Below are 20,257 nucleotides of genomic sequence, written 5' to 3'. Positions count from 1 at the left end.
GTTTCATGAAAGCCTGATGATTGGAATGGGTTCAAGAAAGAACAGAAGCAGAGAAAGTGTAAACTTTGTGTACGGAGTTGTATGGTTGAAGAAAGCTATTTGATTTTTTAAGAGATAAGGGACATTACAGCAAATTTACATGCCAGTGGGAATGACTCAGAGAAAAGGTTCTGATGTTGGAGAGAGAAGACAATTAACAGAACATGTCTTTGGAAAAAAAAAAAGCACAAGAGAATAGTGCACAAGGGACAGAATAGCTAAGTAGTGTCAGGACCAGTAATACTAAAACAAGGTTAACACTTATTAGGTGCTTACTGTGTGCCAGGAACTACGTAATTTTACATGGAATAATTTACTTAGTTCTTGCAATAACCTTAAGAGGAGGGTTTTATTTGTTTCTACTTTATAAGTAAAGAGATGGAGGAATGGAGAGGTTCAATAGCATGTGCAGAACTCCACTGAGGTGGGCAAACTCAAGAGCCTATATGCTTTTGAACACTACATTGTACTGCCGTAGAAGCAGGACGATGGCACCAAGCACAAGAGTAGCAAACAATACTACTTCTTAAGAGCAGGACCATTAAGTATTGCTGTTGAGAAACTGTAGCTACTTTTATACTTCTAGAGTCCCTGCTGTGTCCTGAGCAGGCATAAATGATGTTCCAATTCTCTTATAGTCCTGATTACATGGCTGCTGAGAATGTATTTGCTCCTTACAACATGACAGAGTAGTACTCTTATCAGCTGAGTAAAGCAGGACAACCACCTCCCTTGTTCTGGACACTGTAACTTAAATTATGTAACCCATGATTGCATCAGCTCTTCTGGCAGCCACTTGAGCATTTCAACTTCAGATCAGTCTTTTGCCCATACAGGCTGTTTCTCGGACCCAAGATTTTTTTTTTTTACTCTTTTATTATTTTTGCTTAAAAATTTTTTTTTTAATTAAAATTTTTGGTCATTAACATACAGTGCAATATTTGGTTTCTGGAGTAGAATTCAGTGATTTCTAACTTATATACAATACCCAGTGCCCATCATAACAAGTGCCGTCAATAGCCATCACCCATCTAACCCATCTGCAACCCTTTGTGATATTTATACTTACAGAATTTCATTTCATCATCACTCCTTTCCAGTGCCGTTGAAGCCAATAAATGCCAAAAGACAACTTTTAAACACATTTAGAACAATGGCAGCATTGCTGAAATATATAGAGCCTCCTAAAACGACAACTCGTCTGTGTATACATTTGGGTATGTTGAAAATTCAGTCTACTTTCATAGAATCAACAGAGTCTGTATTTGATAAGAAGGTATAAGCATACTGTTTAAAGCATTGCTTCTGGAGTTTCATTTATATATCATATTCATGATATCCATGTATCATCTATATTTGTTTTTAATATCACTTACATTTCTCCATAGTCTGGTAGATGGACATAGATTTTTTTTCTAAAACACAAAGACATATATGTTTACTCATGTCTCATTTTGAATACCACTAGCGATATGTTATAGATACACCACAGTTTGGTAAACACCAATTTATATATGTAGAAATAACTGATGGAAAAACAACAAAAAGAGATTATTGCTTCTGGATGTTTGACTGAGGGCTGGGGAGATTTGGTTTTTAGCAAAATCACCTCTGTGCTACATCATCTGCTATCACACTAAGTCACTTTGTACACTGCCCGGCAAAACTACAAGGCACAAAGTAAATGCTCAAAAACAGAGCTGTATTTCATACCTTTTCCAAATGATTTTATAATTTCAGCCACATTACTCCTGTTGCCCAAAACTGACATTCATGGATATGAATTCATTCACAAAGTTTGAGGAAAAAAGACAGTTACCCACTGCAAAATGAAAACTTTCAATGTTTTATTTTTGACTGCAGCTGTTTACAGAAATATAGTTGCGAGTATACAAATGTTCCAATAGAAGCAAAATATCTTTTTAATATTTAACAAGTTATCACAGATAGCTAAAAACATAGATGCAAATGAAATTCCCCCACAGAACAAACTGAGAATATCTGGTGTCAGTGCTCTGAAATCCCAACTATGAAAGCCATATACACAAAAATGTAACCCTTATGTCATTGCAGAACAATGGAAGAAGGCAGTTCAGTGGTTGACCAGTGTGCTCGAGCAAAATAAAATAAAATTAAAAAACTTAAATGGCAGAATGGTAGCTAAAGCACTTGAGAATAGGTTAATGAAATATTTGCAGTATGTTAATTAAAAGACTAAGCAAAAGAAGTGACTAAAACTCAGTAAAAGTTGACCAAAAAAAGCAGCCACTACTTGGAGCTTATCAAGTAGAAGGGAACAAGGTGAGCAGATACATTCATTAGCTCAAAAGGAATTAGCTCAATGTCACTGGAATCAGTTTGTAGCTACTAAAGTCATAAACACTTCAGTGCAGCACAGTTCTTTACTGGGCACATTAGTCTGATTCCGAAGCCACTCTCAAACATCTGAGATGGTGTGTGTGTATGTGTACGTGTGTGTTGTCCTGAGGTTCATTAGCTAAAATAAGAAGCAACCCCTATAAACTGTTTCAAACCAAATTACTTCTGGAGAAAAAAAAGAGAACAAGGATGAAATGGTTAAATGTGGGTCTTTTAAAAGATATTACAAGTTGGAGTCAAATAGAATTGTGGTAGAATTCTTTGGATACAGGAATATATTATGCAATAAAGTGGGGAAAAAGGAAAAGGGAACAAGAAAGGAGGAATGTACCTAGAGCATCTCCCCACAGTTTGCCTATGTATTGCCAGCACCAAGGTTTGGAGAGTAAGCCACTTACATTTCCACTGCTAGTATTAAGCAAAGACAGCAGTGGTGATTTTTATAAAGTGAATATACAATTATTTTTATTTTGAATGTGCATTTTTTCTTCCATGAGTTAATTAATTGGGTGATTTGTAAACAGTGGAAGGGAGATTACAGCAATTATGGAGGTACTGAATTACACATGGAGATTAAAATGAATGGATAAACCTACTTATCTTGTTAGTTGATATTTACCACGAGGCATACAATTGAGAAGGGAGAAATGCCCAGATTATATAATGCACTGTCTTGTCCAATATTTATTTTAGTAAATAATTCTTGTCTGAAGCATAAGTTCCAAGAATAGCTACATCTCTACTGCATCAGTTCTCATACAAACCAAGCTACTTTTAAATAAGTTTTATCTATTTAAAAAAGAAATTAAATAAGGTGCTTTGTTGACCTGGCCAGCCATCTTGTTTAACATCTCAGATACAAATATAAATACAAGGAATGATGTTCTGAGAGTTGGTCTAGCCAGACCAAAATTGTGGTCTGCTGGTAAAGTAAGAGGCAATGAAAAGAAAGCTTGTATTATCACTGCCCACAATGTACCCATTTCATGGATAAACAGGAGACTTTAGCACCCGTCAATTGTTTTAGCTACTTAAATATCATAACAACTAAAAGAAATAGAGAAGATTGCACCTATATATTTAAATCAGTCATTTAATGTAAACTTTTTAGTAAATGGTAATAAAATGCCAAACTAAGTTAACTGAATTATCAATGACTAAACTGTTTATATATATAAAACATACTGTATTTCTATAGGCAGTACTGAGAATAAATTATCATTGCCAATAAGTGATTATGGATAACCAGGTTAAACTGAATTTACATAAAGAACAATATATAACTATTTGTATGATGGGGGGGGACCTTTCTAGATCCTACTGTATAACATTTGTCCCAGTGGTTTTCAAATGAGCGTACATCAGAATCACCTGGAGTGCTTGTTAAAGCACAAATTGCTAGGCCCCATGCCAGAGTTTCTGATTCAGTATGTCTATGATAGGGCCCAAAATCTGCATTTCTAACTAGTTCCCAAGTGATACTGATGTTGGCTGGTGGGCTGAGGACCATACTTTGAAAACCACTGGTTTACACTGTTTACGTAGAAAGCTATACACTACAAGGTTCTTAGAAACATGACACAAAATATACTGGAAGAGAGCTGGTTTTAATTAAGTCTCAAACATACAGATAAGCAAGCTGAACATTTAATATTTCTAAAATGATTTGCTGAAGTGTAATCATTTCCTCATATAGTCAATTACATTTCAAAGTCTTAAGTCCTACTACATAGTCATTTTAGAAAATATTCGCACAACACTTATACCAAGCTGGCTATCCAAAATAAAAAGGGACATAAAGAGTTAAGATGTATTCATTAAGAAGGAATCATCACTATACAGCATTCTTGAGTTCTTTGGAATGATTAAAGTGCATAATATCATTAGGGTATTAAGAAAATTGCATAAAGGTTTGCAGTCTTCAGAGCCACTAAGTCAAAGAAATACTCACATGGTAAAGCAGCTCTATCCCAAAGCTACTGCTATCCTGCCCTCTCGTTAGGCACCAACACTGCAATAAGGAGCTAGAACAGAGGCAAAATTAACAAAAACTAGAGGGACACTCAATCCAACTGTATCTTGTTGAAAGGAATCATTATCTTAGTTATAGAGAGATTCCAATATAACTTCTTTATTTCTTTTGACACTATTTTTCATAAAGATTATGAAGATTCTGACAGGCAAGAGGTGCACTACAATGAATTACATGGCCTTGTCGAGTTAGAAAAGTTGACATTACCAGCTTTTACCTAAACTATGTGTTAGTGATTTATTTTCATCCATCTAAGTAAGATCAGAGAAGATGCTTTAAATACTTCCTTCCTGAAATTTAACTACAAACATTTGTGTATATGGAGTCTCACAGATGAAATTTTCATTAGCATTCAGATAAGACCTATCATTAGTTGGTCAAGATGAAGACAAATTTAGATAATTTATATAAAGCTGAAACAGTATAATTCTGTAATCTATTACCTACCATCCCTCAAAGGAACAATTCTAGCAATGTATCTTCTCTGTTACATAAGCCAAAGGAAGAAATTTATGAAGTTGTTTTCTATGTCGATCGAAAAATGGAGAAAAGAATGACTAAATGAAAAAATTGAAATTGGGGCCTAGTGAAATCATTTTTGTATTTGTTTTTGGCAACAGTGAAAAACGAAATTACAAGAAAGGGGCACTATCATGGTAAAAAGGCACTTTTCCATAAGCATTTGATCTAGATATAAAATATTAATTTAAAAAAATTTCCTGCAAGTGGACTAAAAATATAATTTTATTAATGAATGAGGCTAGAATGGCAAGAAAACAAATGGGGATTAAAGAAGTAACTAGAGCACTGGGACAATTCACAAGTGACACTATGTTACTCTGATATTTACTGCATTATGAACATTATGTCCATGATTTAGCTCTAGAGACACAAATAAGCAGAGGATAAAACCTCTTTTTAATATCTTATAAGATTCTACTAATCTAACTTACTAGGGCATGTACTCTGAGTTATTTTTCTAATAAAGCTGCTGAACTATACAGTCTCTGTCTTCACTAAGTCCCTCCTTTTATAACCAAAGGTGTGCAGATACAACACGGTTGCAAAGGGTAGCGATGAAGCCTGTGGTCATGAAGCAGAGTAAAGCTAACAGGCCTCATATAATTTTCAGTTAATCAGAAAAAAAATCAACTAGGAAACAGGTTTTAGAACAGAAATTTTCATGAGAACAATGAAAAATTCTCAAATTACTCCTAGTGATTATTTATAAGCCATGTTTATTTTGAGACTTTGATTATTACAGCATTTAATTCTGGTCTTAAATTACTGATCTGTCTAAACGGATTTCACTTTTCCAAAACAAGCGTCCAAAACAGTTTAAATGGTCAAAAGGAATTATTATCTTAGTTCTAGAAGGACTCAGATATAAGTTCTTTCTCATTTCCTTTGACATTATTTTTCCTAGGCAGATTAAATGAAGTTGTGATGGACAAGAAATGCACTACAATGAAATTCTCAACTAAAGCATATACAACATTACCAAAAAAAAAAAAGGAGGGAAGGAAGGGAGATCGTTCATTACTTCTGCTTTTATAATAAACAAAGCCCTTTAAAAACTTGTTCTAGGGAGACTGGCAAAAACAGATTTGCGCTGACTAAATAACAGCACAATATCCTAATTACAAAGGTAACAAGATAAAGCTCAGAAGCAAATATGAATTCTACTTATCTTCTGCCATGTTGGTGTGGATATATAATGGAATGACAATAAAGAATAACACACACACACACACACACACACACACACACACACACACACAGAGATAAGCTCCAAGCATTAAGGTGAGTTGCTAAAAGCAAGAGCAATTGAATGTAACAATTTAAAGGAATACAAAAGGTTCATAGTTTATTTAGGTCCTTCTGCCATAAATGAATTTAATAAATTGTTGCTTCCAAGGCCTTTGCTGGCTCATGGAGTCTCTCCCATATGTAGTTATAATTTGTAACAGTAATCTGGAAATTGTATTATCAGCACAAGTATCAACCACTGACCACTGAGCTAACTCTTCAGTAAGAAGACAAAGGCTTTTTGTAACCAAATATTCAGATGCTGTACTTAACATTGACCTTTAGGGGTAAGAACATTAAACAATGTTAAAAAAAAAAATTCATCATTATTGAATAAGAATATGGTAGCATAGCACAGCCCTTGTATAAATAACCACAAAATTTATGAAAATAAAAATTGGGTTTTCTGCCTCCATCCAATCAAGCCACTATACAGTTCAGGTGTATGTTCTGTTCTAAACTTAGATACTATACAACAGAAAATTGGTCCCTGGTGACTTGGTATTGGCAATCAGCATTTTACAATGATAAGCTTCTTGCTAAACAACAGAACAGAAGTCAGCACACAAGCCAGTCTTCTTGCCACCACTTCATCCACGGAGCAGTGTTAACAAACATTCTAATTGGAACTTGGTGATCAAATAGACTTCCTGAGTCTCCTGTGTAATCTCTTAGAAAAAAAGTCAGAAAACTCAGAAATAAAGTTACAGTATTTTATCTCTACTTATTTTTATACCTGCTGGGTAAGCTACCTCTTTATACCTCTGCAGTTACAGTTTTACATTTTAAAACTGAAGCACTGGATTGTGTGGCTGATCCTTCTTATAACCTGAACTATACTGGGTAATTTTTCCTGATGGGGTGGGGAGAGATGATATATTGAGGAAAATGCTTTTGGTTCAGAGAATTTATAAAGTAGCTCTGGATATTACAAGATGGGGAAAATGTTATTAAAATTACAAACATGGGATTTTTTTTAGTGTCATTATAAATAAAAGGCATAGAATACAGAAAGCCAATTAATAATAACAATAACAATAAAATATTAAATATATAGTGAGCAAGGACTGAATGGCTCATTCTTGTGAAACACCATTTGACACAACTGCCTAGATGGGTTTCCTTACTCAAACATTTTGCTGAGTGAAAGATCCAGCAAACACACAGTAAGCTGCCTTTAGCCCACTAATAACATCAAGGAACTGCCCGATGGAATGGCCACAGATGAACAAGTCATTTGTTTCAAAAGATACTTAAATACTCAATAAAGACATAACAAACCCCCCCTCACTGTTATCAGACGCCACGTTGTGGTAGAACATCAGACAAACTCACAAATTTACCACAAAAATGTGTGGCAAAAAAAAGAATAGTTTATATATATGTATATATATAAATTTCTATATTTATGCCAATGTACTCACTCAGTACAAATAGCAAAATAGTATACCATTTCCTAAATACAAAATATAGCTTTCCAAAAAAATGAAACACACATTAGATATAAACCATCCAAAACTTGAACGATTGAAAACTGTATTCAAAAGTAAATGACCCAGAGTAGGTCTCTTTCTGAAAAGTTCCCTTCATATCGGCAAGAAGCCTGTACTACTGAAAACGTAATTCAATGCCTCTCAATCAGAGAGAGAAAGAAAGAAAGGGTTGGGGTGGAGGAAAGAATATATAAGAACAGAGAAAAATAAAATTAGAAGAGCACATTCAAAGAACCAAGGAAGACCACAAAAAGGGGGAAAAAAATCTGGCTGTATAAACAAAACCAACACCACAATTCCACAAAGTTCAACTAAATGTATAGGAGAGAAAAAAATTAAAAACAAACAAACAGAAAAGTAGCTTTCAACAAACAATTAACAGGCTATTTTTTTGTACACTTAAAAAATAAATGAAATGGACATGAATACCAAAACATCTTATCTACATATAGAAGCCACACACAATTTGGCCTTAAACTGTATTAACAGCTTTCTACATGCCAAAAGGAAAATAAGACATAAGCATGTGTCCAGACAACAGGTTGTAGTGAGAAGCAGGCATCCCATGGGTGGCAAGAACACCCAGAACTGTATAACTAATGCTACAACTGCAAATTCTGGAGTGTGTAATTTTGCTCTCTATAGATGTAACACAAGTTAATTCTTCATTTTAAGTCAATGATATGACCCTGTAAAGCCCAAGGCTTGTGGGAACCATCAGATAAGTGACCACTTCAAACTGTAAAGCACTGAGGTGACAAGTGAATTACACTCACTGCAGTTCAGGGAGAAGTGATGTTTCATGAATTTTAGTTTGCCTTTTTTTTTTTTTTTTAATTAAAATGTCCACTGCTTCCTATCAGAGGGAAAATTTGAAGACTTCAGAACAGCACCGTTCATGGAAAAAAATGCATTGTTTCTTGTTTCTCAGGAACCAGCTCCCCTCATTCCTTAAAGGGTAGCCCCTGTCCCGCCCGTGCTGCAGGAGTTGCTGGGTTACCCCAGACCAAAGTGGCCTTTTCCTTTAAGTTGCTACAGGGTCACAAAGCTAGTAGTATATTACTAATTGTCTAAAACAAAGTGAAGAAGGGGGGAAAAGAATATAAATGAATATAAAAAGGGAACATCGGTCCACGACTGGGATAAGAAGAAAACAGACTCAAATTGCTGTTGTCAGTTTTAACTGCTGTAGGAGGATATCAGAACATAATTCACCACATATTATCCCCTTCATTTTTTGATAGAGCAAGATAATTATCTTCTATGCACAGTTATGGCTAAACCCCTTAAGAGAAACAGAGAATTAACAACTCTCCAAGAAATAAAATCAACAGCATTTCAGTTCTTCCCAGTTTGTGTGTTGTCTGCCTTTGTGAGAAATAAAGAGGCCGCTTATCTGTGTAGAGCTCTTAATGACTGAGCCACCCAGGCGCACCATGTGTAGAGCTCTTAATACAGCTTACTTGTCAGAATGTCACCCCTCCAGTTTCTCCATAAAAACTGAAAAAAAGATTCCTTCACTTTGGCCAACAGCTGTGCTTTTTATATTGAAAAATCACAGCCTTAGTTTTAGTTACTATTTAAACTTTCCTTTTTCCCTCAAAAGCCATTACTTGACTAAAACAATGCAGGAAAGAAAATATGAATAAAGAACAAAAGTAAACAAGACATTATGAATTACTTTCTAATAGCAATAATAACTGAGCAGTCCAGCTTTTGGATTTAAACTGTACTTTTAAAGAAATAACGCCTAGGAAAATAGCAACAATTAATTCTGTCAGCTGGAAACTCAAATAGATTCTCAGTCATCACTGTTATTAGGAATATAAAATATGAAGATGTTAACGATGGTGGCTAATCACTGCAACAGGCAGCATAGATGTGCTCTTTTGCAGTAAGAGTGAAATCTATCCATTTACTCAATCACAGTTTTTCATACTTTGTTTTGTTTTTAAAGTAACAGTTCAAAAATCCTCATGGAATCACATGATCTCAGGACATCTTGGAATCAGAATTTTCTTCATGGAATTTCTAAAAAAGAAGAAGTTGAATATAACTCACCAGGGACTGAAAGAATTTAGAAATTTCCCGTTATCCTGTATGACCCTGAAGTATATTACAGTACTATAAATGATACTTCATCATATTTATACTTCCACAGACTTTCTGACTCAGTACTTCTTTCTTGAGGAAGGGAGAAATGAGACGTATTATATCCAATATATACTACATTTGTTGGATGTTCTGTCATTCCACGACAAAGAAACTTAGAGCCAGAAGGACTGCCTAGTACTAACAATACAACTACAAGCTATCATTCAGAGTAATTTATGCAGATCAAAAGAGTACCCTCTTGTGAGAAAGCCGTATTTCAAAAGAGGAGGGTCTAAAATGTGTTATTACTTAAACCCAAATCTGTAAGAGTAATACAATTTATTGATGATTTTCAATAAAAAAGAAGCCAAAATGCAATACTTACTCATCCAGTTAAAAGGTGCCAGTCAGGTTGTTCCCTTGGTTTTGCAATGAAACAAGCAAATCAATCTTTTCAATGTTCTGGTTGGCATTTATAGAGGATGCTAGTGAAGAATTCTCTGGCATTTGCTGAGAAAGAAGTGTTGTCACAGGTGGCTGGCCCTCATTCTGGGGTTGGCCTGCCTGACTTATGGCCATCAACTGATCTGGCAATGTAGCTGGTCCAGAAGTTAAAAGCTGACTACAGTCTGCAGAGACATTTAAAACAGAGAAGCTACCTGATTACTTTCTGTTAAGATTCATAAGAAGAGATTTATTAGTTGTTGGGGGAAATTCATTATTGTGCTTATTCAATAGAGAACTAGAAGGGAGGCACCTGGCAGCCTCCCCAAAAGGTTTTCACCAAACGGTACTGGAATTCATCCCAGGCCTCCTCTAAGTGGTATACAAATAACATCTTTGCTTCGTTAATCATAAGTCCTACACATTTTCCTTGGTATAAACATTAAAGATGAGTTCCTACCCCTGGAAACTACCTGCTTTAATTGGCAGAGATATTTTCTGTCATTCTTACTTTATTTTCCTTTCAAGCTTATAGATTAAAATGGCAAACACATTCATTTATATATTCATTTAGTCCTCCCAACAAACTTTCCGAGTAAGTACATAATATTACCACCATTTAAGATGTGGAAACTGAAGCTTTTGCAGGTCACATAACTTGTCAATGATCTCACAGTATATAGTGGTATGGCTGAGACTTGAACTCAGTTCTAAGTACAATCTGTGCTCTTAAGACCCCTGTGTTTTGCTTCCTTTTAATAAAAAAAAAAATAATAATGATCTGACCATTTCAACCAGTAACATTTAAGAAATAAGAAATCAGAAAGAGTTTCTTACTATTTTGAATGCCAAATAAGAACATTCCGGAAGTCTGTTGAGATGAGCCAGGAGAATTCTGTAGTTGGTTCATTGTGCCTCCAGTAGTGTTGTGAAATAAAGTCGCCTGTGGCTGAGGTGAAGATGTGGCTCCTTGGATTCCAGGCATGTTGTTCTGAGGGGAATAAAGAGGAGACTGCTGCATGTCTTGTTGGTTCATACTGGTCTGCAAAGCAGACATGGATGCTGGAGAGAGGAACAGTGTTACTTGCTGCTCTTGAGAACTGGGTGACCCTTGGACCAACTGAATCTGAGGAGAGCTATGGAACAAGGAGGTTTGTGGCGACTCAGACTGGGTAGGACCTGGGTTCTGAAGAGAGGAAACTGTAGGCTGGTTCTGAAATTGCATGGGCTGCTGCTCTTGATTCATTGGGGCCATATTATTTTGTTGGTGAAAGATGGACTGGTTCTGTTGCTCCTGATTAGCCATTGGATTTTGATTTGGGTTGAACATCATGTTTGGTGGTGGCTGCTTCTGAGATGCCATTGTGGCCATGGTATTCTGATTACTGAACAAAATGCTCTGCTGCTGCTGCTGTTGCTGCTGCTGTTGCTGTTGCTGCTGCTGCTGCTGCTCCTGGGATGGAGAGTTACTCTGGATAGCGACTATTGGGTGCTGAGACTGGAAGATTGTTCCTTGTTGGTTCTGAGGCATTGGATTAGGAGGCAGGGAGCCCAGGGACACCTGAGGCTGGAACATACCTTGCTGGGAGGGTTGTGCCTGTTCCTGGGAAAGCATAGGGGTCTGGATGTGTGATATTGGAGCCTGCTGTTGGAAAGCAGCTTGCTGCTCAGTGTTAGATGTTGACTGAAGTGGAGAAATTGAGTTCTGAGCTGCAAAAAATGAAATCTGTTCTTCTTGGGCTACTGTGTTACTTTGAAGATTATTCATTGGACTCTGGGAAAGAAACAGGTTGGCCGACTGCTGGTCTTGAGGAACAGAAGAGCCCTGGAGCACAGCCATGGTACTCTGAGAATGAAACATTGGAGGCTGCATTTGTTCAGAGGACGTTGTAGAAGTCTGACTGTGGACAATAGGACTTGGGCTGTGAAAAATAGAACCTTGAGTTTCCTGGGAGAGGTTCTGAGCATCAGCAATAGGATTCTGAGGATGAAAAAGTGGAGCCTGTGAATGAGAAGACTGCTGCAAAAAATTCCCAGACTGGAGTGATATCATCTCATTACCTTGCTGGAATAAACCATTACCTTGTTGCTGAGTCCCATTATTCTGCACACTCATCATACTTTTTGTAGATGAAAAAAGGTTAACTTGAGGTTGATTGTCCCCACTATGTTGCATTTGGACCATGGTCTGAAAGACACTGTTCTGAATCTGCTTTGCTTGTGCACCAGTTTCTTCTCCATCTCCTGAGCTTGATGTCTGAAACATGGTCGTGCCAGGGGTTGCAACCTGTTGTGTGGTGGTTGTAGTAGTTTCATTTCCAGAAACTGCAGGTGGAGAAGAAAACAATTCACACTGCATTTGCATGTCCTCATTGGTGGATAACGCACTCATCATGTGAGAAGTCTGCTGGTAAACTGGAGATTGCTGAAGGTTCCCATTTGCTGACGCAGGTGAAGGAAATAACTCGGACTGGATCTGGGCAGCTGCCTGGCAGATACTCTGCTGCATCTCCATCACCATCGCGGCTGATGATTCCATCACTTGTTGCTGTTGCTGTTGCTGCTGTTGACTGGACAATGTGTTTTCAGTCGGTGGGTGAACACTTTCGGCTCTTCCAGCTATTAAATTATCTGCTCTAGCATGGACTGCTGGCTCTGTTGAGGAAAACATTCCAGGGCTTACACTATTTTGAATTTGACTGACTTGTTGAAAAATGTCTGCACTAAGCTGTTCTTGAACATTCTCATTACCATCTGGAGCAGAAAATAAAACTGAAGATAACTGTTGTTGTGCCTCTAAAACTTGTTGGACCAAGTCAACATTTCCACTGCTGCCACTAGCAGTACTGCCTGTAAAACTTCCGGCTTGCAAATGCTGAATCGTATTCTGTAGCTGACTCACGCTATTCGGTGATGGGAAAATATTGGATGAAATCTGCTGCTGTAAAGTCTGTGCTTGTTCTTGCAGTGGTGACTGCTGCTGTTGCTGGGATGATTCGGTCAGGTGTGACAAATTAACCACTGTACCATCTGACTGTAGCACTTCTCTGGACTGAGTTTCTCTGGTCTGAAACTGGGTAGCCTGCTGTAGTAGTGCATCACTGTTGGGCAGCTGACTAGAAGCAGAAACTGCTGGAAAGGTACCAGGCTGTGAAATGTCCTGTGTTTGGATAGTTGTCAGGGTCTCTGGGTTGTACGTCTTGGGCTGAATCTGCTGCTGCTTTTCATTTTCAGAAGGTAAGTGGGAAGAGGATGATGATGAAAAAGACCCATTTCCTGCTATGTTAGAGATATTTTCTAATGTTTGTTGAGTTGATCCAACTGTCTTTGTAGTCTAAAAAATAAAAATCCCCAAATAATATGTCTATATAAACATTAAATTAGCTCATATACTTCAATTATTATTCTAAAAACATACGCATATGTGGGACCAACTTTCCACTCTACATTATTTTTTTGGGAAACAGGTAAGACTAGGATTCTCAGTGATACCATGATATCTGACTGTCATTAGGATATCTTCTTAATAAATGTTGTAAGCAAAGACAGTCAAACAAAAAATGTAATAATCAGTTATTGATGTGCTTAGGACAGGAAGAACACACTAATTCTACAGTTCAAGAATTAATAGTAAATTTAAAAATACCTCCATCTTGTGGATCACTGGTAACATTTTGGAGGGAAAAGAATAAGTGAAAAAGGGAAAGGGAGTTATAGAAAAAGACTGGGGGAAAAAAGGAAATAAAAATGTCTCAAATTCTGAAAATACTAAACTTGTACTTCCATTAATACCCCACATCCCACAGGTCTAGCTAACATTAATTCTTCACGGTACACTGGAGGCTATTTCATTTGCATGTTAAATCACTCTGAAAAGCAAAACTCACTACCTGCATCTAAAGAGAAACACATGTGAAAGAAACAGGAAAAATAAAAAGCACAAACATGGGGACAAGAAATCAAATTAGCAATTTTTATAACTGAGATGAAGATGTGGGGCACTAATCAATGTAACTCACCTTAAAAATAGGGGAAGATCTTTTTTCTGCTGTTACTTCCATTGGAGTAACATCTTCACTCTTAATCATACTGCTTGATATGAGTGGAGTGATCAGAGAATTAGGAAGAATATTTACCTTATCTAAGTTACAACCAGTAGTTTTCATTGCTGTATACACACACACAAAGAAAGAAAAGTTTAAAATCACTAACATCATCAACTATTTCATTCTATAATATGCTGACTCTTAGTCATGATTTAAATGTCTACTGTTTGATGCTATGCTGGCAGCATGATATAAAACTGGTGTATCAAAATGTGTCCTCCCTTTTTTGAAGTAGTAGTGGCTTGAGGACTTCTGAGAGGAGCCTAAGACTGGGTTAAATACCAACAAGCTTACTCAGTTCAATTACCAAACTATACCCCTCACGGCCCTTTCAAGGTATGATGAATTACACTAATTAACATGACCACAATATATTATAGGACACAGCTTAAAAATATCCAGGTTAAAGCTACTCAATTACAACTCTCCTCCTAGCATATGGTTGCCCAGCCACATAAAGTCAAAACATTTTAAGGGCTACAGGATTGTTTGAACATTTCTCTACTCAACAAAACTCAAGTGTCTCATTACATTATGCCACCAAGTAACCAGATAGACTTTGCTTTTCTAACTTAATGTCTTAGAAAACTTGTACGTGCTAAGTTAACACATGAGCACAATTTCTCTTTCATTTTTATTTTAAAAAAGATTTTATTAATTTACTTATGAGAGAGAGCACAAGTGAGAGAGAGAGTATGAGCAGGGGGAGGGGGAGGAGCAGAGGGAGAGGGAGAAGCAGGCTCCCCACTGAGCAGGGAGCCTATCATGGGGCTCGATCCCAGGACCCTGGAATCACGACCTGAGCCAAAGGCAGACAATTAACCTACTGAACCCAGGTGCCGCCCCAGCACATTTCTCTTTTAGACGGGGCTTACATTTTTTTTCTTTTCAGAAATTTAAACACTATTTTAGGTTTACCAATTAAATTTCCAAAGCAAAACCAGCAAGTATTTTTCACTTTTTTCTACTCCAGTTTGCAGGAATAGTTACAGATTTACACTAAGGAGAGTAACACACAGCAAATAAAGTAGGTCATACCATTTCATTATATCTCTTTTTTCTCCTTGATTCCTTTTATTTGACTTCTTTTTTGTCTAACATCTGTGCTACTGGCACTGAGTGGAGCCTAATGATACCACTAATGATAGTCTTCTGAACTGAACACCTAGCCAAATTCAGATCTAAGAGTTTACCACTACTTTGAAACCCTGTGAAGAGAAATACAAACTCCACAGAATGCATAGCTGTTAAATTTCTTAATTTGATACTGAAAAGAAACACTGGCTACAAAGGACTTTAAAATGGCATGTGGTATATGAATAGGATAGCTATCTTTGTAATAATTTGATTTAAAAATATTTGAAATTTCCTGGTCTTACTTCAACTTGTCTCACAGCTACCTGGCTAAAAACAACTCCTGTGGGAATTGATTATCTTGAGGGAGGGGAAAGTACTCATTAACTTTTGATATTCTATACTTTATTACTTTGAAAATGGATCATTTACTCCTGAGTTCTCTCAGACCTATTTTCATCTAGATTCAATGCAACTCACAATCCAATTTTGACTGAGACAAAACTTCAGATCATGCACCTGGCAGGCATTTAAAAGTATTTTAGACCCATCTCACATAACAATTTGAAAGACCATTGCTGGTGTCCTAATTTGATCCTGTGATACAGGACAGACTGACCTGCTGCTTCTGGTTTATGTGAAGCCTGTATTTGGGCCCTCTTTGGTTTTACTGTTAGTACATTGGGCCCACTGCTACCTGGCAGATGTGGGGCACGGGGTGGGTTGACCATATCAAGTTCTGCTGTTACTATTACACATGTGGGTGGGGGATGAGTTAGCCCCCAAATTTCGCTAGTGGATCAGCTGCTGTTACTAGGTATAAGTCATCCCACCAAGACTCTGCTAATCTTTGCCTTTTCTAGTCTTTGAGAGCAGGCTATTCATGCTTATTTATTGATTTATTCTTTCTCTCTGTGCCTGTTGCCAGCTCTGAGTCACAGACTTCTCTGGTGCCCAATTCAGATAAATGGTAGATAAAACAAAACCCACGAAACTCACTTGGTGTCAATCTTCAAGTTCTACGGTCCCTAGCCAGTCCACTTTCTTCTCTCTATATTTCAAAGTGCTTTTATGATTGTTCAATTACTTCCAAGGTAATTTGGTAGATTTAGAAGGGAGGGAGGGGGAAAAGTAAGTTTATACTATTATGTCTCAGAACACCCACAACTATATCTTTAATGGACCTGTAAACAATATTAAATGGCTTGAGGGAGGTCATCCTATCTTTCCTTCCCACATTCTCATTATATATTTATGATCCTTTACAAAGTTTCAGGTACTGTTTCAGGTTCCAGTGATGATTAAGATGGATAAGTCCTAATGCCTGGAAATTTTATTTTAGTGAAGCAGGGAAAAAAAATCAAATGTGAAGTCTGTGTATTATGTAAGGGCTAGGAGAGAACTTTTAAGCCAATTCAGAAAATCAACAAGGTAAATAAGATGGACATATTTAACCATCCAAATATCAACTTGAATTTGTGAAGAATAATGGTACTGATAATTTATGCCAAACAACTTTTAAACAGTGTTCACTTCCATCCATGCCAAATAATCTTTGAAACTTAGAACAATCTTTACTACAATTTTATTATCAGCAAGCAGCATTGATGTCAAGTATAAATATGTTTGATTAAAATACAGATTAAGATTTATAAGGGAAGAAATAATAGAGTAAAAAAACGAGAGGTGTGGAAGAAATCTAAGCTGGAGCTCTGTCAACTACTAGCTGTGTGACCTTGAGCAAATCACTTAACTTCTCTAAGGCTTGGTTTATTCATCTGTAAAATGAGGTTGAGATATGGTTCCTCCAAGCTCCTAAACCTTTCCATATAGCTAAAACCAGTTAGGGAAAAGTATATGCTCTCAGCTATTTTACACACTCATCCAATTAATCACTCCTTACAAAGTCAAGACTAAAAGAACGCACAGCAATCCAAGTTGACTCTTGAACAATGCGGGGGTTGAGGCACTGACCATAACACACGGTTGAAAATCCACATAGAACTCCTGACTCCCTCAAAACTTAACTGACAGCCTACTGTTAACCAGAAGCCTAACCAATAACATAAAGAGTTGATTAACACATATTTCGTATGTTATATGCATTATATATTGTTTTCTTACAATAGGCTAGAGAAAAGAATGCTTTTAACAAAATCATAAGGAAATACGCTGTATTTATTGAAAAAAATCTGCATATAAGTGGACCCGCACAGTTGAAACCTGTGTTATTCGAGGGTCAATACTTTACCCCTGGGTCCTAAACCGGTATCACAGAGTCTTTAAGCCATCTTTCTAGAGTGTCCCCTCATGTCTACTTGTACCTACACAGATACAGAAAACTTCCTGAAAATATGCTTAAGAAACTGTTAGCAGTAGTTTACACTGTATACTTAATATTATTTAATTTGTATTACTTTTGTGTTAAGGATTATAGACAATTGAGTAAAACCGAAAATGAATCATGAAATTTGGGCTCTAGATTTAATATCTTACTGAGTGAGCTGTGCAGTTATCTTCCTTACTCTCCACCCACTCCCCCCAAATCCTCTCTAAGGAATCAGAAACTTACTTTAAAGCAAAAGCTTTCAATAATATCATTATTTGGTTATCAAGTTCAAATCTTAATGTAATTGATGGCTATTTATAAGAATGTTACTTGGAAGATTCCTGCCAGAACACAAATTTAAAAGTCATTTATGTTGCTCAGCCTTCATCATTAAAGTATACTTACTTAAATATCTCAGATGATACCTTGGCATTATATTAAAGTTCTGATTTCATGGGATCATAAAAATAAGCCATATGTCAAGGAAAATTGCTGGTTCTGAAAACTATTATTTTTTCTTCATTGACAGGAATCTCCAAATAATGATATTCCATTTAAAATGACAAGTGAGAAATTTAAATCAATGTTTAATATTCAATTTAATTTTCTATCTTCAGAAAAAATTTTTATCATGATTTCACTTGATAAAACTGTCAAAATAAGGTTTGAATTGCAAAAATTAACATGTGTGTTTGTTTCTTATCCACTTTTTTAGCCTTTTAAGATTGTGATGACTAAATCATTTATTACTAAATGACTAAATCATTTATTACTAAAAATTAAACATGACATTTAAAACCTTTCAACCTTCAACTCACAATCTTGTATGAGAAATTTCACATTGGATTAGATTAGTGTCCCATCAGTCTGATACTCTATGAAAGTACAATCAAAAAATTTTGGAGAAAAGCATGGATGGCAAAGTTGGCAAAAAAATAGACCTGACTTTAATGATTCATTGATTATGGACTTATTCATCTAACAAAAATGGTTTAAATTATTTTTGCTTAGATGTGATACCTTACACACTAGAGCTCAACCTACCCTTTTTTAACACTACCTAAGTGACATTGGGCAAATTATTTAACTTCTCTGGAACCTTGGTTTCTTCATCCATGAATTGAGAATAATAAATTACCTACCTCACAGAGTTTGGAAGATTAAATGAGATAGTACCAGTAAAGAGTACGGCATATTGCCTAGCACTTAACATACATTCAATAAGTGTGAGCTATGGTTACCCATGATACAGATTTGTAAATTTCCCTGTAGTTGAACCAGATAAATTTGGCAGTTTTACATAATTCCTCACTAATCTACTCTGGAAGTGTTCATGGTCAGAAATTAAAATGACAAGCTATACTGAACGTGTTATGTATATGAATGCAGAATTTTACTACTGACAATATAAAAAAAACGCATTGCTTTTAAGTATTTTTAATTTTAAAATTTAATTTGATTTAACTCATGAATTTCATGGCAGAAAAATACAAATAAAGGCTAGAATTATAATAAATCAATGGCCATTATATAACCGACATCTTCATATATAATGGCAAAAAAGCTTCACCACTGAGTAGTTGTGTTAGAAAAAAAATTTAGTTGTGTTAAGAAAAAAAATTTACTCCATTCTTGCCCCTCCGACGCCCAAGGCATTATAGGCGGGGCACAGAGTAAAGTCTGCAAGGGGGGGGGGGGAGACAGGAAGAGAGGAAGAGAGGAAGAGAGGAAGAGAAGGAAGAGAAGGAAGAGAAGGAAGGTCGGTCGACCTAAACATCCTGAAGATATCTTCATTGTTTCTTGGGATTGGCAGGGAGAAAAGAAAAATGTCAAAAGGAAGAATGATAATTAAAAAACCTAAAGAAACTTTTCTAATGTTGAACTTTTTCAAAATAGTTCAAATTTTGGTCTCTTCAGTTTCAGAATTTCAACATCAAATACTAATTTTGGTAGCAAGAAACTATATAGACTCTATTTTACATAAATTATTGTATTTTATACTTTTAATATTTTTAACATTGGGGAATGAAAAACATTAAACATACTCCAACATATGCTTTAAAACAGTTTGTTCATATGGCGAATAAAGGAAAATATCAAGTTGGGAAACAAGTCTCTGCATTCAGTAAAGTTAAACAAATATTTATTCTATGATATACAAGATATCCCGCTAAGCATTGCAAGTACATAAGAGAAAACATAATAGTAAGAGTTGCTAGACAAAATAAATAGGATCACCTATTTATAATTTTTGTAAAGAATCAACTTGGTACCTTTCATGGCCTCTTCAAAAGAGCAAGGTCTTGAAGGACTAGATATTTCTTTCTTCACGTTTACATTCATAACACCAGCTGCCGCTATTAAAGCAAAACAAAACAAAAAGATTGATGTATTTATTTAAACTTTTCCTTAAAAAATTGTATATCTTAAAAATCTTTAATTGAAACATTTCCCAGAA

General features: G+C 36.0%; 1 protein-coding gene across 7 annotated transcripts in view; it reads right to left on the bottom strand.

The window, feature by feature from the left end:
- Positions 1-1,869: 1,869 nt before the first annotated feature.
- The window catches only part of NFAT5 (nuclear factor of activated T cells 5), a 112,227-nt gene continuing 93,839 nt past the window's right edge, over positions 1,870-20,257 (bottom strand). For all 7 annotated transcript variants that reach the window (XM_026495118.4, XM_026495119.4, XM_057314207.1 and 4 more), the window contains 5 exons: positions 20,073-20,156; positions 14,310-14,458; positions 11,128-13,624; positions 10,232-10,475; positions 1,870-9,783 (listed from right to left, as the gene is read on the bottom strand). In XM_026495118.4, coding sequence (XP_026350903.2) covers positions 10,240-10,475; positions 11,128-13,624; positions 14,310-14,458; positions 20,073-20,156 — 2,966 coding nt within the window. In that variant the 3' untranslated portion in view covers positions 1,870-9,783; positions 10,232-10,239. The remainder of the gene's footprint in view (positions 9,784-10,231; positions 10,476-11,127; positions 13,625-14,309; positions 14,459-20,072; positions 20,157-20,257) is intronic.

The sequence above is a fragment of the Ursus arctos genome, unplaced genomic scaffold (genome assembly GCF_023065955.2).
Source record: "Ursus arctos isolate Adak ecotype North America unplaced genomic scaffold, UrsArc2.0 scaffold_19, whole genome shotgun sequence".
Lineage (NCBI taxonomy): Eukaryota > Metazoa > Chordata > Mammalia > Carnivora > Ursidae > Ursus > Ursus arctos.
Note: the sequence above shows the minus strand (reverse complement) of the source record. Positions and strands in the feature narration are given on the sequence as shown.